General features: G+C 46.7%; 1 protein-coding gene and 1 long non-coding RNA gene across 2 annotated transcripts in view; one reads left to right on the top strand and one right to left on the bottom strand.

Moving 5' to 3' along the window:
* LOC146811261 (uncharacterized) overlaps nucleotides 1-16,919 on the top strand; it is a 164,039-nt gene extending 147,120 nt beyond the window's left edge. The window contains exons 11-13 of the mRNA XM_085618323.1: nucleotides 7,592-7,714; nucleotides 8,368-8,471; nucleotides 15,947-16,919. Coding sequence (XP_085474449.1) covers nucleotides 7,592-7,714; nucleotides 8,368-8,471; nucleotides 15,947-16,072 — 353 coding nt within the window. The 3' untranslated portion in view covers nucleotides 16,073-16,919. The remainder of the gene's footprint in view (nucleotides 1-7,591; nucleotides 7,715-8,367; nucleotides 8,472-15,946) is intronic.
* LOC146811260 (uncharacterized) overlaps nucleotides 1-27,571 on the bottom strand; it is a 119,145-nt gene that overhangs the window by 32,692 nt on the left and 58,882 nt on the right. The gene's annotated exons all lie outside the window — the stretch shown is intronic.

Genomic DNA, 27,571 nt, shown 5'->3' with positions numbered 1-27,571 from the left:
AGATGAAGCCTCCTTTTGTCATTGTCAAATAGGCCCACCTCGGTACAGACCAAATGTTTTCTAAATACAGAGGTGTTAATCCTCTGTATTTAGAGGTGCACAATCCAGTGCCTCACATAAGTACCCCACATCACTCTCCTGAAATGGGCGAGACATTACATGACTGTCTCTATCACTCAACCCACACTCTTCTGGGCGGTCCTCACACTCATACACCAGGACTTCAGCCACGGGGGAACCCCTTTCCCTGCACCTCACATCTAGAGTCGGTAGGGTGTCCCTCCCCTTACAAGGACTATGGGCCCCTGTGCTAGTTCCCCAATCCACCTCCGGGACACTGCACACCAATGGAGCTACCTCATATCCTTGAATCCCCTGGTGTAGATCAACCCCCTCCTTCGAGTCAGGTGCCACATCTCTGGGTGGGTGTACTACATTGTCATCATTACACAACTCAATTTTGCTGCCACCACTGTACCCCACCCTCACTGGTGAATCCATACAATTAACACTGCACTCAGGGGATAACCTACCCTCCAGAGCTAACTTCTCCTTTACTGCTATCTGCGCTAGGTGTGCCTCCAGCTGGGCAATCTCCATTTGGAGCCTTTCTAATTCCAGCTGTTGCTCCCTCTCCCCCTGTCTGTCCAACTCCTCTGGGGACCATGACGGGGATTGGGCACTACCCTGGGCACAAGAACCAGCAAGGGACTCCCTACCTATGGGACTCTCCCACCTGTCCACCAACTCCTCTGGGGACCATGAAGGGAATTGGTCCCTACCATATGCCCTAGACTCAGCAAGGGACTCCCTACCTATGAGATATTCCATAACACTTTCTTCCTCCTCTCCGACTCTCCAGAGCCACCCTCAGACCAACTACCCTCTTGGTAGGTGTACTGGGACTCCAAGAATCTCCATCTGTCTCGTTGCCAAAGCCTCAGGGATGTCTGCAAGGATAGCTTCCTACTGACTGCTAAACCTCTCAACCCACATAACCCCCTTAGCTCCTCTAGACTGTAGGTCAACAGGTCATCTATGTAAAAGGTAGGTCTCATTTCAGCAAGACCCATTGTAGCAATAACTGGCAATATCAATCAAAAATAGAATCAAAAAACCTCAAAAACGTATGTGGTTACGTTATGGTCTGCACTCACTAGTAGTGTACACTATAATACCCTGTATGCGATCATAAATGCAAGTCCAGATCCCACCGCTGCCACCAATGTTAGAAATGGGGGTCTCTAGTTGGCAATGGCTGGCCACTGTCCAAGTAGGGACCCTTCTTCCTAAGTCAGAGTAAGCAGGCTACACCCTTTGATAACCCCTGCTCAACCCTGTGGTAACGTAGCACGAGCAGCTAGGCTTATCTCAGAGGCAGTGTGTGAAGCATTTATGACCATACACAGTAACACAGTGAGGAACACTACAAAGGGACACCACACAAGTAGTTATAAAAAATAAGTATCTTTATATATAGACTTAACACAAGTCCAATAACAGTAAAAATCCACAATACTAGAAAAATAGGGTTACTCTTGAAATGCTGCAAAAATAGTTCAAAGTGTGCAAAGAGGAGTTGTGAGAAAGTGGCTCTGTATATACTGTTCCCTAATAGGTACAGGGTGTACAGAGTCCACAGTCCCCCAGAGGCTGATAGAGGTCAAAGTTAGGTATGACCTTACTCTCAAAAGTGGTAGCTTGGTCGAGCAGTAAGGCAGTACCAGAGGACAGTGTAAAGCATTTATTGTACACACTCAGTCAGCAAATGGTTTCACACACTCAATAACTGAACTCTAGGCCAATAATTTGTATATATAAAATATATGCTTGTTTTATTTTTAGAACCACAAAGGGGGTAAAAATATACTTTCTCAGAATGAGAGGTTGAATATAAATACTTTTGTTTCAAGCAATAAATTTGTGTAAACAGTCACAGTTGGTTGCAATAAACAATCCTATTTCCTAAACATAACAATGCATTGAGCTCAATGGTAAATTCAGGTTTTTTGTAATAAATTACTTTTCAGATTACTTTTGGAATTCCAGGTCTGGATCCTAGAACCAGCCTGGGGTCAGTATTCAGAATCAAGTGATGAAAGTCGACTTAATAACTGTAATGATTTTTAAATAATATTTAGCTATTTCAAAAGTTAGCACTTAGAAAATATTTCACAGAAAACATTCAATGGATCTCTATGGCAAGAATTCAAATTGCAGGTAGAGTACTTAATCGTTACTTTAGTAATCCAGGACTGGGTGCCTAGACCCAGGACTGGGGTCCTTATCAAAAGCAGGTAAGTAATTTCGTTTGCAGAAATGGTACGATTTTAAAAGAATATTTCAAATTTGCAAAAGTAGACACTTAGAAGAAATTTCACAGAAAAGCAGACAATGGTTTCCTATGGGAGAAAAATGAGTTAGAAGTAAGTATAGTTGTGAACACTTTTCAGAGTCAGGGCTGGGCACCAAGATCCAGCACTGGGAGCTCACCTAGGAGCAGGTGAGTAAATTCGTTTTTGTCACTTGGCTGATTTTTGGTGAATTTTTGCAGTTTTGAAAAGTTCACACTTAGAAGATTTTTGAAGAAAAAGCCAGTCAATGTTACCCTATGAGGAAAATGAAGTTAGCGGTTTAAGGGTAAGTACTCGACTGGTAGTGTTGAAATTCCGGGCATGGACTCAGGGGTCCCCCAGTGTCAGGTAAGTACAGTTGGTTCACCCTCAGCGGTTTCAGGACGGCCGGGTGCAGAGAGAGTTGGGCCCAATGTTATCCTATGAGGGATAGGGGGGCCTTGGTTGGTGGCTGCTGTCTGGCAAGCCACGCGGCTGTGGGAGCTGGGCTCCTGGTCACTTACTCAGGGCAAGTGGGGAAGTAGGTTAGAGTAGAGAGGGCACTGCCAGGGCCACTCGGGCGGCTGGGTGCAGGGTGCTTTTGAGCCTTAGGGCGCTCAATGGAAATCAATGGGAATGTTCCGGTTTGGAAAGAGGCTGCAGGCTCGGGGACGAGGATGTTTCAGGTGCCACCACCACTTCGAGAGGTAAGTTGGGTAGTTGTAGGTTAGGTGGGTACCCCGGGATTGGGCACAGGGGGTCGCAGGGCGCCGGGTGCAGGGGTGCCTTTTGACGTCGGGAATCTTACCCTCTGGTTGATCGCGGCTGGGGTGGCACTTGGTTCTGAGGCTGCAGGCTTCTTCCGGGATGTCGAGGGGGGTCCTTGGGTGCCGGACTCTGGGTCACAGTCGCCGTGGGGTCGTCCTCTGGGTCTTTGTCCACTCCGGCACTGGCCAGGCTTGGCTGGTGCAGAGTGTGTTGGGTCCGCGGTCCCGGGCTGGTGCCAGGGATAGCAAGTAGGTTTCTTGAGTAGAGCCTCTACTCGTGGGAGTCCCAGGGGCTTAGAGCTAAAGGGTAGCCAGGTCCTCCGGGGTTGGTGAGGTTGCTGGCCACGTGGGATGCCGCGCTGGTGCAGGTTCGAGAGTCGACAGGCCGGTAGGGCTGGGGCCAAAGCAGTTGGTGTCTTCTTCTCTTTTTAGCAGCTGCAGGGCAGGTCTTTGTTCTTCTTGCTCTTCTTGTCGTTTTTCTATCTGGAATCTGAGGAAGGAAGGTTCAGGGGGCCCCTAAATACTAGATTTAGGGGCGTTACAGGTAGGTGAAGGCCAGGGACCAATGGGTCCTTGTCCTGGGGTGGGTACACCCCCTATCCTGCCTCTCTCCTGTGGGAGGGGGGCAGAAGCCTAATCCTGATAGGGTAGGGCCTCCCATCTTCAAGATGGCGAGAGCCCGGAGATGTGCTTCACCTCGCCTCCCCCACCTGAGGGGTGGGGTGGGCAGGCTGGCACATCCCCTGTCCTTGTATGGGGTTTCCGGCCAAGCTTCCCGCCAGAGTGGGGGGTTGCAGTGGCCTGGGGAAACTCCAACTGGCGGCATGCCTTTGAAGCTTCCCTTTGCTCATCCTGGGGGAGGAGATTTCTCACCTCACCCAGGATGTGCATTGTTGCAGGCCCGGGAGAGCAGGGGCTCTCCCACCCAGGGGTCCAGCAACGTGTCTGCTGTGTGGCAGCCTGGGCAGCCTCAGAGCAGACGTGGATTGCAAGTTAGCTGTAAGGGGGCATCTTCTAAGATGCCCTCTGGGGTGCTTAGTACATTAAATCCTACACTGGCATCAGTGTGGGTTCAATGTGCTGAGAAGTTTGATACCAAACTTCCCAGGCTTCAGTGTTGCCAATATGGTGCTGTGGAGCTCGTGTTTGACAAGCTCTCAGCACCATGTATTCTTAAGTGACAGCACTGCACTTACAGTGCCCAGGAATGGACCCGGGTACTGTAGGGGCACAGGGCTCCTGCTCCTGTGCCCACACCATAGGCGTAATGCACCCAGCTAGAGGGGTGGCTGACATATGCCTTGGCAGTGTAGGTGATGGGCATGGTACACAGTGATGTGTGCCATGTCGACTCTTTGTTTTGTCCTGCACCCAGACACTCAGCCTGCAAGGGCAGTGTGTGTGTGTAAGGGTACAGGGCCTCTGAGGGTGGCACAATGAGTGCTGCAGCCCTTAGAGGCCTTCCCTGGTCACAAGGCCCTGGGTACCTAGGGTACCATTTACTAGGGGCTGACATGTGGCTAGGGTTTGCCAATTTGGAGTTTGTGTGTTTAAGGAAGGAACATAGGCCCTGGGCACCTGATTGGCAGGAACCCAGGGTACACTCATTCGAAGTACATTCAGCAATTTAGCAAAAAGTGGGGGCATACCATGCAAGAAAGATGGCACTTTCTCACAGGAGTTCAGTTAAAAGCAGTGATCTCTGCGACCCTTTTTACTTACAAAGTACCTGGATTCTGTAGCAAAACAACCAAAATGTCGCTAAGGAGCTGCAGCGATGATTTTCCCCATGCGAGACCAGCGATGCGTTGAATCCTTGCCACAAGGGAGGATGATGCGCTGATCTGTGTGCGGGACAAAGCGACAAACTTCTCCACGCTAAGCCAGCGATGCGTTGAAATCCTTGCCGCAAGGGAGGTTGATGCTCGGAGCCTGTTGCGTGTGCGACCCTGTTGCGATGCGAAGAAATGGTGCTCCGCGAGGGAGCGACGATCCGGGTGCGATGCGATGAAAATGGCCGACGCTCAGCATCCGCACTGCGATGTCGTGAAGCGATGAACTCGATGCGATGCTCTTTGGTTAGCGAGCGCTTGGAGGCCCGCAAACATGCGATGCGATAATCTTCGGGTTAGCGAGCCTTTGGCAGCCCGTAAACGTGCGATAATCTTGAGGTCAGCGAGCATTTGGCAGCCCGCAAACGTGTGATGCGATGATTTCCGGTAGCGAGCACTCAGAGGCAGCAGCGCAATGATTTTTCGTACGCGCTTCAGCTGTGGCGGCTCGCAAGCGGGCGTTAGCGACGATTTTCAGCACACTCTTCTCTGTAGTAGAACTAGAGGTCCTGGAACTCACAGGAGCCTCACCTGCAGATAGAAATCCTCGCTGGGATGAAACAGGAGGCTAGTGGTGGAATCTGCTGTGCCCTGAGACTCCAGCAGGAGGCTAGCTCTCTTCTAGCCCTTGGGTGATTGCTGTAGCAAAAAAAAAAGTTCCTTCAAAGTCCTTTTCCTCTTCTTCCAAGTCCAGTAGTAACCACTGAAGGCCAGTCCAAGAAATAGCACACAAGCACAAGGACAGTCCTTTCCTGCAGATTCCTTCAGTTACACGGACAGAGGTTCTTCTTGTTGTCCAGGAGCAACACCAATTGTAGGGGTTTCAGCACAGATATTTATACCCCAAAAGTCTTTGTTCTCAAAAGCTACAAGTCACTGAACCCAGCCAGAACCAGTTCTGCCCAGTCCTGGAGCACTTCGTTTACCAGGCTGCATCCTTCCTTTCAGAAAGAGGGGGTCTGCCATCAGACGCACAGTAGGAGGTGGAGCCAGCATTGTGGAGGGAAGACCCAGCCCTATTCAGGTCCCAGGTGCAACTCCTCCCACTCATCTAGATGCAGATCTCTCTATTCACCACTGGGACACCTCACCCTGTCTCCTGGAATTCCCCAGCCCTGTCACTCCAAAACCAGACAGCCAATACACATAACAGCAGAGCACACTGGAAGGCTAAGGCAAGAAAATACCTACTTTCTAAAAGTGGTATTTTCAAACACAGAATATAAAAATAAACTTCACTAAAAGATGTATTTTAATATTCTGAGCTCAGGCATACTAAATTCATTTTTCTACCATGTTCTTTGGGACAGCTAGAACTATAGAATGTAACAGTCAAACTACCCATTCTGGCCTATGGAGAACAGGTAGCCTTACAGTAGTGAAAACCAAAATTGGGTGTAATTCACTACCAGGACATGCTACACACATCAGGGCATATCCTACCTTACACATACAATGCACCCTAACATAGGGGTGACCTAAATGATGCCAAGGGAAGGTTCAGGGGCTGGGAAGTGGGTGCACTTCACAGCCAAGATGGCAGTTCTGGACTGCACACAGACTCAGCAATGGCAGGTCTGAGACACACTTTACAGGCAGCTTCTGTGGGTGGCGCAACCCAGCGCTGCAGGCCCACCAGCAGCATTTGGTTTACCAGCCCTGGGCACACACAGGCCACGCTACTAGGGACTAACAGGCAAACCAAATAAGCCACTCATGGATATACCAATTCACATGTCATATTTACCAAGGGAGAGCATATGCACTTTAGCACTGATCAGCAGTGGTAAAGTGCCCAGAGTCATAAAGCCAACAATAACCGGTTAGAAAAAATACAGGAGGAAGGCAAAAAGTTTAGGGATGACCCTGCAAAAAGGGCCATTTCCAACAAGAGGTCTATGTTCAATGTACATAGCACTAACGCTCTTTAAGAAAACTCTCGATGTGTCTCAGTATCTGGCTTCTCGGAAGTGCTATATTTCGACATACCAGACATTACAAAATAGTATCCGCTGGCACTGATGATGTTTGTGTGTGTTCGGGTTCCTGTAACTGCAATAGCAGGTATTGCTGTGGCTGAGTATTAAAGAGCATCAGCAGAATGCATTGGTTATTACTGCAACAGCAGTGGATGTTGCATATAAGATCTGATGATCAGTTTTCTATAGAACTGCAGGGATGCTGCAGGCTAGGCTAAGGGTAGTTGGTGAAGCTGTTTGGGTCTCAGCGTAGGGAGAGTGGGGTTTGCTGCAGCTCAGAACTTAGCCGCATTGACAGAGCTGTATGGGCTTAGGGCTAAAAATGCAAGAGATGCTGCAGGACAGATGTCAGATGCTTTTGCGTGGCTTTAGGGGTAGCACAGGTGCATGGGCAGAGTTGTGTGTTGATCCTAGTACTGGGTTAGCAATGTCACAGCATCTCAGGATTGTGGTGCATTGGTAGAGCTGTGTCTTTGCAGGGGATGCTGTAGGGCAGCATGCATGCGTTTTTGTGTCCTGCTCAGAATAGAAGTAGCCGGGTCAACAGTGGTGTCCTTATGAAAGCAGCGCTCTTATAAAGCATAATTTAATTGTGTCCCCACCCTTACCCATGGTTTCTGTGACAACAGTCTCTTATCAGTTCATTTCTTGCTTTGCATGCCCTGTCAACTTTTCTGCAGAGAATGACATCAGGACTCCTGACTTTGAGAGGAGACCCGGGAAGCAACTGGAAGACTGTGCACTGTGCTTGGATATCAACCTGCTGAGAGCAGAGGATGGAGAGAGTGCGCCCTACACAAATGGTAACTACCTTGCACACCTATGTATAGGTGATGAGGTTTGCATGAACTGTACCACCTCTGGTTACAATCGTTTAGGAGACTGGACCTCTCCAAGTAACCTCTTATGGATAGGAGACTGACTCTCTACAAATGGTAACTTCAGCAGTACACCTTGTGCATAAGAGACTGCTCCCGGACTCTGCAGCAATGCATTGGCATTCCCATTATATACAGCTGCAGGTGCTTCAGCTGTCAATAGTTCAAGAGGCACAGTAGCACTGGTGCCCAGGGATGTGAGGGGGTAAAATTGCAACCCTATTATGACTTTTGCTACCTGACCAAGAAATACAGTGGGCGTTTTTCATGCCTGCATTAGAGTCCTTGGCACACTTACTCTGCCACTGCACAACTATGCGGCCTGGCTCAACACCCACACTACTCTCCACCTACACCAATTTGCACTGGCGTGACCTCTTCCTCACTACTAATACTCCATTACCATCCTTCCCCATGCTCTGTAGTCCGCAATAGTTCCACTGTTCTCCGAGCCCTTCGTGAACACACTTGCTAGATTTGATGGTCTTTTTACAACTTCTCTGAGCTTTTGTTTGGGGTCTGCCTTGATTGACACTTTTTTTCCTCTGACTGTATTGTGCATTGACCCTTTGTCACAGATCCGCCGGAGTGGGTTCCTGACAGTGCCAGCAACAACTGCATGGATTGCCGAGCTGCGTTCACTCTTGTTCGGCGTAGGCACCACTGCCGCAGCTGTGGAAAGGTGAGAGTGCAACTCAGACCAAGCATTAATCTAAACTATTACTGCTTGAATATTGCATGTTTATAAATAACTATAGGAATTCCTAAACACAGCTGGCATCTAGTGGGATTTACTCAAAGTGTAGTAGACACTCAATGTCTAAGGAAATTCGATCTTCTGCTAGCATAACCTTAGTGTCTACTCCTTTTATACAAAGGTGCAGCTAAAGTATTGTGATGATGTAGTTGTGAAAACATACGTCAAGGCTAGTGCAAGCATGAAAAAATCATGTCAAACATAAAGTAAATCTTTCTACTGATGTTCAGTGTCCAGAAGACAAAATATTGCACATCCCATAGATGAAGATTAAGATGAAATATGTGTTTTCAAAGACAATCTGCAATGATTTACTTCGCACAAAGTGAATAATAAGGGTTTAAATAATACAGTCAGGTTAATATCTTTCTCTTAGCATCCAGTGTCTCTAATTCTTAAGCCACCCTTACACAGAATGCACTATCAAGCTACAGACTCTGCCACAACAGGTGGTTTAGTCCACAATGCCCATAAATATAACCTGTCAGACACACTCTCTCATCATTTAAGTCAATCAAATTCAATGGTGATCACCTCAGCATGAAGGAAATGTGAGACAATCAAAAATGGATCAGTTGAGCCCAAAAATAACTTCTATGTTTCTCAAGCAATATGATCTGTAGACACTGCCAACTTTTTTATGATCGAAGAAAAAAGCCACACTTTTGTCTCATTGCAGTAGAAGTTAAAAAGGTAGCTTGGCCATTACCTAGTAATCTTCACTACCTTGAATCTAATTCTTCAATTTCATGGTCCTTAGTGTTTGGAAGTGAGGTTCTATCGGCAAGACAGACAACCTATTCAAAGCAAACTGCTACTCTTGTCCTATCCTTTTCTAAAAACAAAATGACCCCAACTCACTGGGGCTACCTCTACAAAGTATTGAGCAGTACATGATCTGATAGCACCACGTGAGAAAAGGAACAAAAGGACTGTCACATAGCATAATGAACATTACTATTAAGTGATCAAACAATTACTATTAATGCATTGAACCTTGTCACACCACATTGATAAATATGCTACACTGCCCGTAATTTATACTACAATCAGAACATTTAAGGAGGCAATGTACTCAAAATTCTAGTTCCTTTGTCTCAGAGATGCAACCTTCTCATGGCTTCCAGAAGGCATGCTAACTGGTCATTACCTCCCCCACACACACACACACTTAAGAAACTGGCAGACCGAGTAAAAAGAGATCTGATAAGATTTCCATAACCAGGATGGGTGGCAACAACTGTGATGGGGAGAGGAGTTGGCCTAACGGCTAGGGCACTCGACCTCGAATCAGGGGAACCGGGTTCAAGTCTTGGCAACGACGCTGAACATCCTGTGATTCTGGGCAAATCACTTAATCTCCCCGTGCCTAACAAAAATGAATGTGTACTCATGTAACGCAACTGGTGCTATGTAAAGCACTCTGATACCGATACCGGGTCAAGTTTGCACTATATAAAACTCCATGAAATAAAAAATAATAAAATAAATAAATAAATAAATGTAGCCTCATTGAGGTCCATGAAGCAGAGTAAATCAGTCAGTGTTTGACATATACCATAATTTTAGTAACAACTTGCCTAAAACAAACTCTCTTTTGGTGGTTTTGCTTGTCAACGTCCAAGCATCCAACACCAAAGGCTAAAGAAAATGAATAACTGGACAGTTCTGTTGCGGTTATCTCTTTACTTGCTCCTGTTTATTGTTCTGTATTCCATTGAAGGGATAGTGTTGGAGAGAGTAGTGGAGGTTGCTGCCTGACTGCTCCCCCTCCAGTTATGCCGTCTTAGACCTATGACTAAACTTTTAAACGTAAAGCAGATCTTGTCTTAGTGGTAGCTGTGGCAACAGATTGCACTGATGAGTGCCAATCAACCTGAATAGAATAGTTTTGACAAGGGTACGCGATTAAAGGTAAATAACTTAGACAGTGTGTCCCATTATGCTAAGGAAGGAGTTGAAAAAGTAGGTCGATCGTTTGTGCAAGTAGGAAATCTTAAAGCTTGGGCTTTCAGAGTGTTTGGCCTCTGTGGTTTCGGCAAAGAAACACTACAGTTTGTTAAGCATGTTTGTGGACTTGACAGACTTAGATGCTTTTCTTGCAGCCAGTTGTCATCCTGTACCAAAGGTAGTGAAGAAACTGATGATGGGTGGGACACAATGATTTTCAACACTGGATTTATCAATATATAATCGTATTTTTCAGTATGAATCAAGGCTGCTAATCTCTTTTAATACACTATATCGGTTTCACCAAATGTATTCCGGATCATCTTCTGCATGTAATAGACAGGGCCGGACTGGCCGTAGCGGGCACCAGGCAATCCCCGGGTGTGCCGCACGGGTGGGGGCCGCTTTTGGGCCCCTGGGGCAAAATCGGCCCTGTAACCCAATCGGCCGAAAACCTGCCCTAGCAATGAGCTCGGCGGCACCCCCAATCCCGGGGGCGGGAGGCGGCCAAGCACTTTGCCAGGGCCCATTTTGGTTTCCAGTCCGGCCCTGGTAATAGAAAGCTATGTACTACCTGGTCAAGGCAATACGAATGTCATCTATTCTAGGGTGCGATTTCGGTGTGTAGACCAGATAAACTTAATAGTGCACTGTGAAAGTACTTGACATTTTATGGACAAAATGGTTTACCTTCAAGCAAGAAAATGGTATTATGTCACATTTATATACCACTTTGCTTCTAAAACACAGCCATTAAAAACGTTATTCAAGAATCATGAAATGTTTCTGTAGGGCGCAGAGTGCCAAGAGATTTTAGGACTGTGAAGGAGATGGCTTCAGTATTTTACTCCATTAACATGGATCATGAAAGGATGCAGTGTCCATTGGTTGTGGCATGGTTTGGGGGACCATGTTGATGCTAGTGAAAGATGGAAGAGGAGGGAGAGTGTATTTCACATGTAAGATATTGCATGCAGCAGAGTGTAAGTATTGTTTTTAAGAAGAGAACTCTGGTTGCTTCAGTAGACTGTGTAGGGAGCAGAGGGACACATATGGACAATATATTTGGGGATCTTAATTTGTAGTGCCTACTGATCACAAGTCTTATATGGATTTATTAACAACCTAACCCTACAAAGTGGCAAGTGGTTGCACACGTTGCAAGAACATGTTACTGTCGCTCTGAATATCACAGCTGATAGTTTATTGACACTGTCGATGAAAGATCAGTTTGGTGAATGCAAGGATGAGATTGACTATGTGTTTCCACATGTAATGAATGAATGCTTGACCTAAGCGTAATGGACAGAAAGAAGGAAATAAGCAGATTTTTTTGAAGGGTTACTGAGTATATATGTAGGGGTTGACCTGTCAAGGATAAAATGGACTTGAGTTCGGGTTGGGGTGAAGTGGAATGAATGAAGGGTTTGTTCATGACTCGCAAATGTGTTAAGAGTATAATTTTGTCCTTTGCTTACAAGGGAAGTAATGATCCAAGTGTGATTAAATGAAGAGTGAGAATGGATTGTTGGTAGATTAGAGTGTTGAAAGGTTGGTCAAATATTTTTAGCATATGCATTGAGTCATATGTCTAAGAGATCTATTGGGGTATCGCTGCAAGTATTTGAAGTGCCCAATGTACTTTGGATTAGGGTGGCATTAGACATCCTTGGCCAGTTACTTCATTAGGATTTGTGCATGCTTGTCTATGATGGACTATTGCTTACAGTGGCTAAGAAGTGAGTGATTCTTATGAGCACCCCTTGGTATTTTACTGTACTGCATATGTGCTAGTGTGAGATGATTAATCTGGATTTGTAATTACAAACAATGGAGTCAAGATGGTGTCACATTACATTAAATGGTGCCTAGCAAGACATGGCATTTAACACATAAGGACATCTGTGTATTTTCTGAATTGTACTGGTTAAAGGAAATATTGGAATAGATTTTGAAGAAAAAGTTACAGATGATATTGTGGAAAGTGGAGATTTTAGATTAGCAATACAGAAGTTGTGGTTGTATTGCACAACTCCACACTATTTTAGAGCTAAGGTTCTTTCCTGTCCTGTGTGGAAGAGTTCATACTCAATTGAATGAAGATTTGGCGATGAGGCAAAGATGATGGAGATCAGTAGAAGCATGGCAATGATTTGTCCGGGAGAAATGAGGAAGAAAATAGATAGTTTGGCAAAGTGGACTGGTTGGAGTTGAAGTAATTGTGTTTGATAAGGACATCCAATTACCTTTGACAGACATTGCAAGGGGAGTGAGAAGGACAATATTTTTGTTTTTGAACATACCGATGATGATGTGTGGGTAATGTGGTCTGATTATATGGCTGTCTGCTGAAATATTATTAGTAAAGGGGATGGTGTGAGAAGGATCACAGTTCAGGAAAGGAAGGTAAACCTGGGTCGAGGAAAAGGATGACAGAAGAGTCTTTGTCTAAAACTAAGTTTGATAGCTGCAATAGAGTTTAACTCCATCTTATAAGGCTTTAAGATTATGTTGGGTAAATTATGTGGTTGTGTGGCATCGAGTAACCTTTGTGCGTTATGGCAGGGAGAGTGTTAGGTTTGTGTGTTAATTAGCTGTATGATACTGTGCATTCTGTGGAACGCTGAATGTTGGCAAGACGAGTGACAGTTGCTGCCTGGCTACTCTTCCCTTGGATGTGATGGCTTAGGTTTGAGAATTAACTTTGTAACACAAAGCAGATATTGGCTTCATTTACAGCAAGAAACTTTGGAGGAGTATTATCTCTTCTGACGCAAAGATGCAAACAGGTTCCATGGCTGGGCCAGTTGTTGATGTATATCTGGTGAATTCTGTGAAGCTGGCGAGAAACAGAAGGGCAGGAAAGACAGAAGTTTGTGTCTCTCTAGAACATTGCAAACCTTTACAAAGTTGCAGTTACGACTTATTGAATACAGATTCGCTTCCAATCAGAAACCACACCTTTTTGCCAGTTGAGGCACACCACATAGACTGCATATGCTAATAACACAATTTGTAGTACCGACAAACATACATCCATACAACATTCAGATACTTGCATGTTTGAATCGTTCTCTGGTTTAATGTACATACACCATTCTTACTGTCACATAAGCACACATCTTTGTAGATTCCAGACATGTTTAGGCCCAGCTACACCACCACACAAGTCGACACTGGAGTATATAATCATAGAAATGTTACTGTATCAGAAGGCTCTGAGATGCGTTTCGGGGGACGGATCACCTTGTTTAAACAAGTCAGCGCCAGTAAAATGAATACATTTAAAACTTTGCCATGGGAACCATGCTGATGTCATGGACTTAGAAGAAATATACATATTCTGTATAGGCAGGCGTGTTAGCATCACAATGCCTGTCACACAGTATGTTCAAAACGAAATTGTTTTTAAATTAAAGAAAACTTAGCATTGGAAATGTTGATTACACTCCGAGCTGCACATTGCTCAAAAAGTTTCTGTAGAAGTACTAATCACATGCTAATCATTGAATGTCACACGGTTTCAAAGGTCAGTAGTGCCCTTTAGTATCACATGTACCTATACATTGCACAATATATGAGAAGTATACTATTGTGCTTGGTCACATATAAACTGGTCAGTACCTTAGAGACTGGTGAATGTTAATACGGTATATGTGCCAACACAACCAGCCCAAGTGGGCATGGGATCTCAAATCTAGTTCATACATTGGGTAACATACTGGACTACACCTCACAAGAGCATGTGCTGGGTGCATATGCAACAGGTGTTGCTCCTAAGCACAACCAAGACAAATTCCAAAATTAGACCCAATGCTATTGACCCATGGCATACACAATCGTAAAAGAAAATCAAAACACATGAACTGGAAAGGTTGCTATGGAGTGGGTATGGCTGAGCTAGATTACAAGTGTAAAATTAACTCTTGATCAGAGTTCAACCCATGTGGGATTTTGCTATGGAGCCTGATGATTTATCTTGATTCTAGCTTTCTCAATTGCTGATCTCTATTGCTTCCTCTGGGTTGTTTGGGTATGGCGTCAACCACATAGTACATCAGTTCTTTTATGAAACCATTGTGGTGCTGTGACTTGCACTCCCACCACTTTGAAATTTCAGTTTGCGCAACTTTTCCAGTGTGCGCATTTGCTCTTTAAGGTTCGATGCTGGTGAATGAGATCTGACATTCCCTTTGTTGCCATAGAAACCGTTACTCCATCATCTTTTAAAAGTTCATCTGCTGCTTGCTCCCGCAGCCAATATTCAGCCATCCTGTTAGTCAAAAATGTTTCAGTATACTCCAGCTATGCTATTCGTTAGCAAAGTACCTCTCCCAGCAGCCACCAGCCTGTATTGCGTGTGTGTAAACTCTGGCGGAAAGCTTACCTGGCTCCCTGATCGCCCTGTGGCACCCAATATTCCAGAGGCTATCCCCGTTGTCTTCCACATCAGTCACGCTCCGTTTTGGCTGCGGGGGGCTCCGCGGTGTATTTTCAATACTGCTCCACAATGGAGAGAGGGAGAAAGAGAGGGAGAGAGGCGGAGAGAGAGGGAGAGAGAGAGAGAGAGAGAGAGAGAGAGAGAGAGAGAGAGAGAGAGAGAGAGAGAGAGAGAGAGAGAGAGAGAGAGAGAGAGGGAGGGAGAGAGAGAGAGAGAGAGAGAGAGAGAGAGAGAGAGAGATCGAGCACACTGCACATCACTGAGCTAAGCAGCACAAATGTGTAGCAGTCAGACATTTGTATGCTCTGGTTGCCTGAACATGCATCTGTAAATGTCTCCACACAGCATCTAATCAAAGACTCACATGATCCTCCCCGGCCTGTCTGCCGAACACTATGCTCTTCCACATGGGTCCAAAAAGGTTCCTTAAGAAACTAGCACATATGCACTTTCATCAAATCCATCACCCACTGAGCGAGTACAGATCTGTATATTCTGTGCAAAGAACTGAACATGCCCATGATGCAAACAGAATTCAGCAGATGCCTCTGACTTTCAGAACCTTGCCCTAGTGCACCCTCACACCAAATCCAGTACTCTCCAGTTGGACCGAATGCACATTCGGAATCACACGCATGCACAACACTACACAATTATGAACACAGTAAACTTTCAGACTGGATAGCTCCATAGTGTGAACTGCATTACGATTCATCACTAATCAAAACTTTACAAGAATATATTTTAAAAGTTAATAGGCCAATGGAATCTTGATGTTCCCTAAATTAATGAATTAAGCGAATTCACTAAAGAGGGCAGAACCGTCTCCTGGTATTCAGGATTACGCTTCCTATATACATACCAGACCTACAGTTAAAATTTCTAATTTTATGTTGGTCCCTGTGCATTTTCTCATAGATATAATTGAAGAGTGAACATTACTTCCATTCATGACCAAGTCTTCTTTGACCTTCTGAATTTTTGCCATATTTGTCTCTTTCTGTTCCAGATCTTTTGCTCAAGATGCTCGGCACACATGGTGCCTCTGCCACATTTTGGACACTCCAAGGCTGTGCGTGTCTGCAACCACTGCTTTGCCACTCATCTTTACTCCAGGCCAGAGGCCATGCTGTGATCTTGCTTAGGGAATATAATGGATCATCTAAACAAACAAGGCACATCCCTTTCAAGGTTAATAAGGAAGGCCAAGATTACAAGACACCACCCCTGCTGCGTTAAACGACTATTTTTATTCCTATGTTTTTATATAAACCCATTCATTGTGGGTGTAACCATTCAGATAACGCCTATCAAGCATCAAATCGATCTCTTAACTGGAATCTTCAAAATATTGTTTTTTATAAATTGTGTGCCTCACATGCATTGCAGCAGATGACCTAAGGATACGTGGTATCTCAATAATGAAATGGCACTACAGAACAAATGGTACACCTAGCAACTGCAAAATGTCTCCCAAAATCAGCATTTAAATTGGGAAATATCAAGGGATCCACTCAAACTCTGGTTCGCAGTGACAAGCCCATATTGACTACCAAGTTGGGAAATGGTTTACATTTAGCGAGTGGTAGAGACACAAGGATATTCCCCTTATCAGAGGTGTTCAGCAGTATACCTAAAGGCCAACATATCGGAGGTGGAATCAGCCAGGCTTTGTAGCTAAATTAATACATCATGCCCTGACAAAGAGTATGGGAGTAATTTACCTTGTTTGGTTACCAAGTCGAGGTTCTCTTGAACATTCGCAATACTTTGACTTGTTTTTATCTGTTACATCTGCATTTTTAAAGGTGCCTTTTAACGATATGCAAAAGTGTGTCTGTGTGATAGCAGCACTAGCTGCCATCGCTTCAACCGGGACTTTGTGCAATTGTGAACAGGAGCGACATGGAAAAGGTGTGTGGGTGGCATTGTGTCCTCCTGTTACTGTCATTCAATAAACAATCTTATTCAATTTAATACTACAGGGTTGTGTGGACGAATGCATACAGTGGATTAAAGTGTTACACATCCTTGCTCATATAGCAGGCCCGTTAGTTTATTCTGTTGTCTTCCTGTGTATAGGTTTTTTTCCTTTCTCTGGATGGCTCACTCCTGCTTTGCTCATCTTTCTCTCTCCCTATGCCTGCCTTTCTTCTTCTCCACATCTGTGTTTCTCTTCCTCTGTTTCTTGTGTTTTCCTAAAGTGTCTGTCTATGTACCTTGGAATTTCAAAATCTATCAACACTGTCATGATTTGCAATTCATTTTCAGAAAGGTTCTTGGAAACTATCTGCAATGAATACCAGAAAGAGTTTAGACAGCTAACTAACTGCCAGTAAAACCTAGTTTGCAAGTGTACCACCCTTTGACCTAATGAAATTAAACCTTATACAGGAGACTCACTAGATTGACTGACCGATTCAAACTCAAGCATGTTTATTTCCCACCCCAAAGCATGTGCACATTGACAATAGCTGCGAATTTTGGCAAGTGCCAAACATTATTAGTTTACTGTAAAACCCTTTCAGAACAAGTCACCTATAAATGTCTTTAAAAAATGTCTATCGGTGGTGGTGTCACACTTGTGCCATCAAGTAATCCACGCTTATTCATATCTGGATGACTTGCTGGGCATGGGAAGATAGTTTGTCTATATTAATGGCGAAGGATGCAAACCACATAATTGCTTCTCAATCTTAAGTGCCAACATCTCACCTTCATCCACAAAAGCCCCAGACTCCTTGGGGCAAAAGCTGATAGAGTCCCCTTTACCGAACATCTCAGTCTCTAACGGTGAGGTAGGTTATGCACTGGTCGATTCCTAATGGGAGACTACACATGGATAGAGGCACAATGGTCTCAAACAACTGGAACTTGGGAGGATCTACTTATGATAGTATCCAAAGCTCAGAAGACATTTCCCTGGGGAAACTTGTACAATCTTAAGAAGGGCTGAACTTTTGCAGGCCCTCAACCATAGGTGAGCTCACATGAACAAGTTCTTGATACTGGGCAGGCAGACTTTGGGGAATGCACATCTACATGACAATGTGTCAACGCCAGGGCTGTTGCCTTGGCGCTGACCGCTTTCCAAAAACACTTGGAAATGTTGGTTCTATTTTGATTTGACAATTCACAAACTGCAGACACGGCAAATGTCAGACTCTTCATTCATCAAACATGACATTAGCTCTACGGAGATGCATGCATCTTCAGTCAGAACACGATACAGGGAGGGAGAAAGACCACTCCGAGGTTGCATTATATCGACCCGTTACTCATGTTTACACGCTAAGGGTTAGCTTAATGATTGCAGTACAAGAAAGTTATCTAATGTTGTAGAGACGGAGTACTCTTGCAGGCACACCCACATTTCTAGAGTTGTTTTATCTTTTTGTATTCATCAAACTGCTTGCTTTCTTTACAAATTACCAATCTAGAGAGGTGTGATGTCGACAATCCTTCTTGGCATAAACTCTGTCCACAATACAAAATAGCCGGGCCAATTTGCCTTCATTTGCAACAAGTCCAACAGTGGAGTTCTACAATGCTGCGTGGCACAAAAAATGTCAAACTTGGGCTTCTCCGAGGTGGAGCGGATGCCATGAGTTCTTGTATGAGGAAACAAATGTTTATCAAAACCTAAATTGGCCCCATACCTCCTCTGATGAGCTTGTATCTCTACCCACTTGATGAAAGAGTGGCCAACAATCCAGATGGCCACGTCCTCCCTCTGGTACTGGACCAGCCACTGAACCTGAAATTAAACAAACGAGCAGTAAGGATTTCAAAAGGCCTGCCCCACTGCTCTTTCCTCATCACCCAAGACACGCACATAGAGCCTGTAGGACTCCAAGGACCAGCTCCCCAAACGCATGATGTCTTCACATGCCCACTCTCTATTCCCTGCTCCGATGCCGCACCAATGCAGACGAAATGTGTATAATATTCTGCTGGGCATGACCAAGCGTCTTACGAAGCAAAAATAGAAGCTGAAACGCCATAGCCTTTGCTCCATACTTGTGTCTAAACACCATGACAGTGTCAATCCCACAACAAACCACCCCTTGCTCGCCCCACACCACCAGACATTGCCCTAGAGACCCTAGTGCATATAAGACTACGATCATCCCCTGCGCTCTTTGATCTGTGTTGGAACTGCTAAGCCAAATCTCCAATTTACCTTCCCTCCTTGAAACGTTGTCCCACAGTACTCCTCCCCATCCCCTGCCTCCCAGCAACTCAACAGCCTAGACGCACCGAAGAACATCCAAGACATAAGGGCTGAAAACAAGCAAGTCTCTGATGCATCTCTGCACACCTCCAGCTACTGCTGCAAAACATTGCAAAGCAAATTCCATGTTATCGGCCTCCTGGTCTGCCCCACAGCCTCCTGTTCTAGCGGTCACCCTTCCAGCATCCTGCGCACCAGGTCACCCTCTGATGGGGCATAGCCAAACAACAATTTTCCCACAAAGGCAACTCCCACCAATATTCCTGGAATTATTACGCATGACAGCCCCCTGTCTATTAAATCCAACATAAACTGAATTACATCCTTGGCCCGCAACAAACCCTCTTCCCTGATGCCAAGAACCCCATCCATGCCTGACTGCACGATGTCGGTGTCGACTCCTCGAGGGACCCTACCACCAGTTGTACCATCCTGCGTTGCCTACCAATTACAAGTTCTCTGGCATGGGTGTGGGTTCTCTATCAGTGTCCTTGGCCAACCTACAGAATCTCCCCCACTGTGAACGAGACAAAGCATCCGCAATGTCATTGTCCACACCTGGCACATGCATAAACCCGCAGCAATTTCAAAACCTATACATCCCTTGCTGACTGTCTTATCACCACCTGTATCACTGCCATGTTGTGAACTCTGAACAGCACCCTCATGTGTGCCAACTCTGCTCCCCACAATGTCATTGCTGCCCCCAGGGAAACAGTTCCAAGAAGGCAATGCTCCTGCCCCTACTTTGTTCATTGTTCTGACCATGGCTACGAGCACCATCTGCCCTGCTAATACAGACCGAAACCCAGACCACCTGTTGCGTCAGAGAATATTTATACATCCCAGATCATGTCATCCTGCAGGTTCAACAGAATCCCATTGAAGGCCCGCAGGAAAAACCTCACATTCAAAGATCCTCCTTCACCCCTGCTGAGAGCCTGACATGATGATGCGGTATTGAGAAACTGGAGAGCGCTAGCCCCAGCCTCCTGCAAAAGGTCCTGTCTGCCCTTACCACCCTGCATGCAAAATTCAAGTGACCCAGCATCACCTTTGCTTTATCCCCCTCTAGCATGCAAGCCAACAACGTTAGCATCTTGTCCTTTTTCTCCTGTGGCAACCTCACTTCAATCCATTCAGAATTGTTTTCAATGTCCAGAAATAACACTGTTTGTGGACCCACTGGTTTATCCGGTGCCAAAGGGACCCCCAGGTCACCCATGATCACTTAGAATCTTACCAGTAGAGCCTGGAAGTATGCCCAGCCAAGTGCCCCTACGAAAAAGAAATAATCCAGCTAGTGAGTTACAAGCTGATGTCCCGTATCCCATGTAAACAGCCACTGCAGAAACGAGCTGAAGCATTCAACAAGGCACATGATATTGACCATCCCATCGGTAGGGCCTTTATCACGTACCACCATCCATCAAATTGTATGCCTAAGAGCTGAAAATTAGCAGGGTGCACCGGAAGCAGCAGAAAAGCTGACTTCACATCACTCTTTGCCATCAATGCTCCCGGGCCCCCCGTCACCACCAGTGACATGGCCACATCCACCAAGAAATATGACACCCAGGCCACATCCTCTGCAATGATATAATTCACCCACGTTCTGTTGAGGACAAATGCTGTATCAAGCAAAACTGACCCTCTTTCCTTTTTGGGCACTAACCCGATTGATGAGACTATCAACTTCTCCATAGACGAATCACGAAAAGGTCCCGCCGCCATATTACCTTCAGAAACCTCCTTATCCAACTTTTCCTGCACAGTCCGTTTATGGTCTTCTGCTGACCGCAGATTATCAGCCCACTGCCGCACCCTAGAACCTGTCGAGTTTAACCGGATTATGAGCCTTTTGCACCAGATCTGTTTGCCCATTCTGTTGCCAGAGAACTGCTGCTGCTGCTGTGTTCCCTGTCTGCCACCGTGCTGCTGTCATTCACCTGAGCCCTGTCCCTGATACCCAATGACAGCCCCAAAACAGTTGAGGAGGACATGGCTGCCTGAGCATTTGGCACGCTCGTCGCAAAATGTACTGTATTCCCGAGTGCACATCTCTAGCTGTGGGATCTGCTCCTGGTGGAGGATGGGTCGTCTCCAGGCAGCTGATTGGGTGCTCCCCCTCCCCCCAAGACAACGCAGATCTCGTGGATGGGCCGTACGGGCTGGCCGGACTTCTTGGAGTGTGTGGGGGCTGGTGGCAGTCTGAGGCGCCACGTGGCCCATTACAACACGGCCTCCCAGATTGGGAGCACAGGATATACCCTGGCGCAGGGGGTACTGTCGAATTCGGATGCAAAGAGCGGCTGAATAAATTGCAAATTACACCAGACTGAGGTACGGTGCCTGGCGTATTGGTGGAGGGGGATGTGGGGAGTGCAGCCACTCCATGGACATTGTGGTGCTGGCAATGTGGCGCTAAGTCTGTGTGGTAGGGGCCGGGCTGGCCTGGGGCAATTTTTTTGGGACTGAGTTTGCACTTCATACTGGGACATGTGCCTGGGAGTGGGTTCTTCCCGCAGGGCCACACTAGACACAGAGCTAGGTTATCCCTGCAGACACTGGGCCTATAGAATATAACAGGGGCCCCAGTTTGTCATTTATTGAGGAAGGGGCGATGATGTATTACTGGAGTCTGCCCATGCCATGGATCCTGATCTGACAGGGGACTGGTCACGCAATGGCCCATTAAGACAGTCACTCCTGCATGCTGCGGTGGCCACCTCCTCTGCATCGCGGGGTCTATGTGCGGTACCCCCGTGTTGACCGACTGCTCGTGCTGTCTTGCACATTCATCTCTGAGGGGCCAAGCAGGTCGGGTGCACCACTTGGGAAGATTGAGAGGCTGTAGGCAAAACCAGAGACACATACCATCATGATGAAGGATAAAATACCCTCTGACACCAAACAGAGGACCTTAGACAAATATGCCCAACATGGGAGCTCTGCGCCGGAGTCCGTGGCTGATGGCTCGCCGGGGCAGTGCCGGCCAATGCGACTCTCCTGGCTGCTACAACTCAGTCCCGCGACATGCTCGACGTCATGATAGGAGCGGTGGGCTCTGACGTCACCTAAGATTTGTTGGATTTCTGGAAGGGTGCAAGGGCACAACCATGGATGTGTTCTTTTCTCAATGGATCTGATCGCTGGTGCCTGCGGAACACCTTTCATCCTGCTTTGTGGTGCAGCGCGCTCATAGGGCACTCATACAGAAACCCCCTCCTGGAGCAAGCCCAGACCTGTGTTCACCAAAACCCTAAATTATATGAACAGTGACGCCATCCTCAAATTTGTGAGATCTCAGGACAGACTCATGTTCCAATCACAACAAATAATGATTTTCCCAGACTATACGCGTTTGGTGCAGCAGCAACGCCAATCCTTCACCACCACCAAGCAACGCCTACAAGAGCTTAAACTCCAATACACGCTCCTTTATCCCGCATTGCTGCGGGTTGTGTTCAACTATCACAACTACTTCTTTGACTCTCCAGAGCACATTTTCCACTTTACTAATGAAAAGGTGGTGCCTAAACCTCACACCCCACCACACCCAGACTCGGACTTGTCCCAAGGAGACAGGAGGGACTGCTCAACAGAGACATCGACTAAGAAACATAACAGGTTCCGGTCCTCCTGCAGAAGCTCTCGGAAAGATGGGGTTTTTCTGAGAGCACCTGGTTGCCCCCCAGGGAGGAGGCACACCTGTAGTCTATTGTACTGTATACGGTATCTGGTAACATTAGATGACTTGATGATTTTTACATCTGATGCAGTGTGGGCACGTACTATGATATACCACCAGTCACAGTTGGATTCTATTGGATCATACCAGTTGGGATGTGGAAACATAGGGAGTGGTGCCTGGGTTGACGCATCCCGTGATAAACACTTCTCGCTCCTTTAAGTATGAGGGGCAGTTTGTCTCTCTTTTATCCCTGCAAGGCCCCTAATGAGTAACACGAAAGCAACTGCCCCTTCTGGCCCTCTCCAAGTGTTATCTTGGAATGTTCTGGGGTGTTAGACAAAGTCAAGAGGGGGGCTTCCCTAAAATATACAAAAACGAAGGGAGCAGACATACTTTTGTTACAAGAGACATGTCCTGGGTGCCAAGGCCCCCTGCATGGCTCGGTATGTATATAAGATCTTTCACTCAGGATTTACTAGGGGCTCTAGGTGTACATACATCTTAATACAGTGGGGCATTCCTTTTAAGCCGACCAGGACTTGGTTGGATCGTCTCGGGAGGTACATAATAGTTACTGGTTCCATATTTAAAGAACCCCTCACCATCGGGTGCTTCTATGCCCTCCACCGTTAGGGGAGGCATTTGTGTACTTGATTGTTTACCTGTGGGGAGATATTCTAGTAATGGATCCTCACATTGATAGATGGCGGAGCGGGTGGAAGGGGACGTTCCAGAGATGGGTGAGTCCATGCTCAACTCACTGGTGGCAGCATTAGGGCTTACGGACATCTGGTGAGCTCGCCATCCACTTGATACAAAATACACATACTTTTCATAAGCTCACACCTTGTTCTCTTGTATTCATTATTTTTTTGTTCCCAGTGTACACGCCCATAGGGTGGAAGAGGTTGACATCCTCTCACCGTGGCACTTGCAGAACCCTCCATATCGGCTGCATATTTCATGATCCATTGAAGAATACTTCACTCTAAACGTAATCACTGTGACTTCAGTGGCCGTGCTATGGGAGGCCTGTACGTCGACCTTGCACAGTGCGGACATTAGCTACTGCACCAGCGAGCGTCGCCAAAGTAACCAGGCCATCGTAGCTTTGGAATAACTGATATGGTCCTTGGAAGAAACCATCTGAAAGGCTGATGGGTACGCAGTGCGAAGACAATTGGGGTGGGCGCAACAACAATATCAGCATCTGCTCCTTTACGTGGGCAAACTGGCCTGGCGAGCGGCACAGGGCCGCCTGTATCATTGGGGCGATAAATCGCCCAAGATACTGCATAGATTATGTCAAACCGCTCACAGGCACATCACGACTCCCACGGTCAGTGATAAGGGCCAATTGCTAGTTCACCCACAGGAGGTTGGCCATAGATTTGCCTCATACTCAAAGGAAACTACTCCTGTAGAGAGACCCTGCCCCTAGATCAAATTGTGGAGTTTGCGGCGGCACTGCCCCTTCAGACTCTCTCCGACATGGCTTGGGCTCAACTACAGGAAGACATTACCATAGAAGAACTCACATCAGCCCTAATGGGGATGCAACTGGGTCACGCGCAGGCATGGCGAAATTCATTGATAGCGTGGGCCAGAGCAGAGGGAACAGCCATCAGGAGGGAGGAGACGTTGGGGTTACGGAGGGAACCCATGGCCACCCAGTGGGAGGTCTTGATTCAGGCATTACAGAGCGCCGGGGAGGAGTGATCAAGGGACCGGACTGAAGGGGGGTCGGGGACTCGGAGAGGATGCTGAAGCCTCTCAGCGTGTGCGGCGGTGGTGTTCTCACGTGGGAGCTGATTTGTATAGTGATTTGTGGTGATAAAGGTGGTCGCTGTTGACAGAAAATAACAGTCAGTCTGAAAAACTGAGATATGTGATGGGGGGTGGCGGGGGGCAGAGACGGGAGGAAGGGACAATGGGGTGCTAGTACTGGTCTGCATAGGGTCGGTTAGTTGTGTTAAAATTGTTATTGTTTTACATTGTCTGTACTGAAGTCCACGCTGCATCAACTGAAAGACTGTATTTGTGGGGCTGTTGTGGCTAACCCAACATTGACTTATGAAACATCGCACTAAGGCAAGGAGCTGTAAATTGCGTTTGTAACCGATTTGGAGTGGCGCATGAGCCATGTATGTTAAAGGGTTCAGCTGACATGCAACGAAAGCATGATTTAATGTTTATTGGATGGCAACATGCATGTATAACGTGTGAGTATATCTCTTTATATGTAACTGTAATATTTAATAAAACAGATTTGAACAAAAAATGGGGATGCAACTGGGGCAGGCCTTGGGCCCCAATGGCCTTCCATGCGATTTCTTTAGAGCCTTCATGCCAAAATTGGCCAAACACCTCCTTAGCGCACTCCGTCAGGCACTTGAGGGCGTACCACTCTTGCTTGATTGGTGGCATGCGGAGCTCGTTGTCTTCCGCAAGCCAGGCTGTCCTCCGGAGGACAGAAGTTCTTATCACCCGTTTTCCCTCCTGAAAATGGAGGTGAAACTCCTTGCTAAAACACTAGCCTGCAGACTAGTGAAACACAGTCAGGACCTGGTCCACCTGGAACAGTCCGGCTTTATACCTTCCTGAGCAACGGGCCATAACATATGCTGAGTCTACAATGCCTTGGAGGACTGTCTTGCGTTGCCGGCGGCTGTGCTCCTAGTTGACATGGACCGGGTATTCAACTCCGCTGACTGGGAGTACTTATTTGCCCTGCTTCTGCAACAAAAGTTTGGCTCTAAATTTCTCTCCTACATACAACTCTTATACACATATCTGTCGGCGACAGTCAAGGGTGTGGGCGCCGAGTCAGATCCCTTCCCAAGTCATAGGGGAACAGGGCATGAGTGCCCCTTCTCTCTGCTCCTGTTTGCTTTGGCCATGGAGCCCTTGGTGTTGTGGGTTAGGATGGATGCTCAGGTGTGGGAATTCAAGTGTAGTCCCAGGCTGTCTGATAGAACTGCCCCATACGCAGACAACTTCCTATTCCTCCTCATCGAGCCAGAGACTACTAATCATGCAAATTATGCACGCCTTAGGGAACACATTCTGCCTCTATATGAACACTACCAAGTCGAAGGTATTTCCCGGAAACGGCTATGGGGGACCTATAGAGTGGGAGCCAGGCCTGTCTCTGGCAGACCGTGGCTTTCGGTACTAAGGTGTATTAGTTTCCCATGACTCAACTCTGTCATGGGATAGGAACTTATCGTCACCCCTGACCTGGGTGAGGGATGAGGTTGAGATTTGGTCTTTCTCCTTGACGGGCAGATCAGCAATTTTTAAAATGGTGTACCTACCCAGATTATTGTACCAACTAAAGAATTATCCATATGCCATTCCCCAATCCTACTTCCAGCAAATTAATGCCATTCTCCGGGGCTTACTCTAGGGGGGTGGGGGTATGCTTGTGTAGCACTTAAGACGTGTTTTCAATCCTCATATTGTGGGGGTATAGCTGCAGTGGTTAGTTCCTCCTACTACGCTGCGTCTCACCTCTTAGTCGTAAATGACTGGTGGTATGATCCTCCGGGTGATCTGGCCTCTGCGCTTGAGAAGTAGGCGTTGAACACTACCCCCATGCTGGATTATCTATATGACGGAGGGGGCTTGGGGTCCCTACCGCTAGTGACGCAGGTGGTATTGGGGCAATGGGTTGGTGGGGTTGGTGGGGAAGACTGACAGACAGACACTACTGTGGTTGGGTGGAATGCTTCATCAGTTGACCCATCTCGAAGGCTTCCGGATATGTGGCATTATAGGGATATTCTCCCTGGGCGATGTGATGCAGGGCACAACACTGAAAATATTTCAAGAAATGCAATAGGAATATCAACTCCACCGTAACCAATTGCACCACTGCCACCAATTACGCCATGCCCTCACTCCATACATACAACACCTCACGACTCTCCTTGAGTTTAACCCTCTCAAGGTTAAACTCCTAATGGGAGATCTAGAGTCCAATAAAATAACCAAGATATATCGAACACTGGTCACTAACCACACCCACACATTACCTACCCTTCGGGCGACATGGAAGGTGGATCAGGGGGAATTGGATAATAAGGACTGGTCGAGGCACTAGGGGCACTCAGGGAGGCAGATATTTCGGCCTGCCTCCATCTGATACAATTTAACCCTTTGCAAGGTTTACTATACGAGACACCGTCTGCGGCACATGGGCCTTGCCACCTCACGTGTGCCTCCAGTGTGGTGTGGTGGAGGGTACCTTATTTCACTCGGTGTCGAGCTGCACAGAGCTGGACAGGTTCTGGCGGAATGTCATCTCCTGCCTGGGCAAGGTCCTCTCATGGATTGTCCCAGGAGACCCCAAATGAATCCTTCTTCATAGCACAGACTGGATAGGGGACAATAGATATAAACAATCTCTTCAGTTTTTGGGCCTCACCCTTGCCAAACGTGATATTGCCTGGACATGGAAGGCGGAGTCTCTGCCTCTGTTAGCGTTGTGGGAGCAAGGTATTGATCATTGTATGTGGTTGGAAGTTGCTGTCTATCAGGCTAGGGGGCTGGCCTCAAACCATTTCAAAATCTGACAAAGATGGGCAAATTATAGAGGTATTGTACTAGAACCAATCCGCCATACTGGCTTGAATTTATGCCGAAATTCGGAGCTATGGTTCAGACAACGGGCATTGGTTCGTAGGACTGATACTCGTGGTCTT

Source organism: Triturus cristatus, chromosome 7 (assembly GCF_964204655.1).
Source record: "Triturus cristatus chromosome 7, aTriCri1.1, whole genome shotgun sequence".
Taxonomy (NCBI): Eukaryota; Metazoa; Chordata; class Amphibia; order Caudata; family Salamandridae; genus Triturus; species Triturus cristatus.
This window is presented reverse-complemented; position numbering and strand designations above follow the sequence as displayed.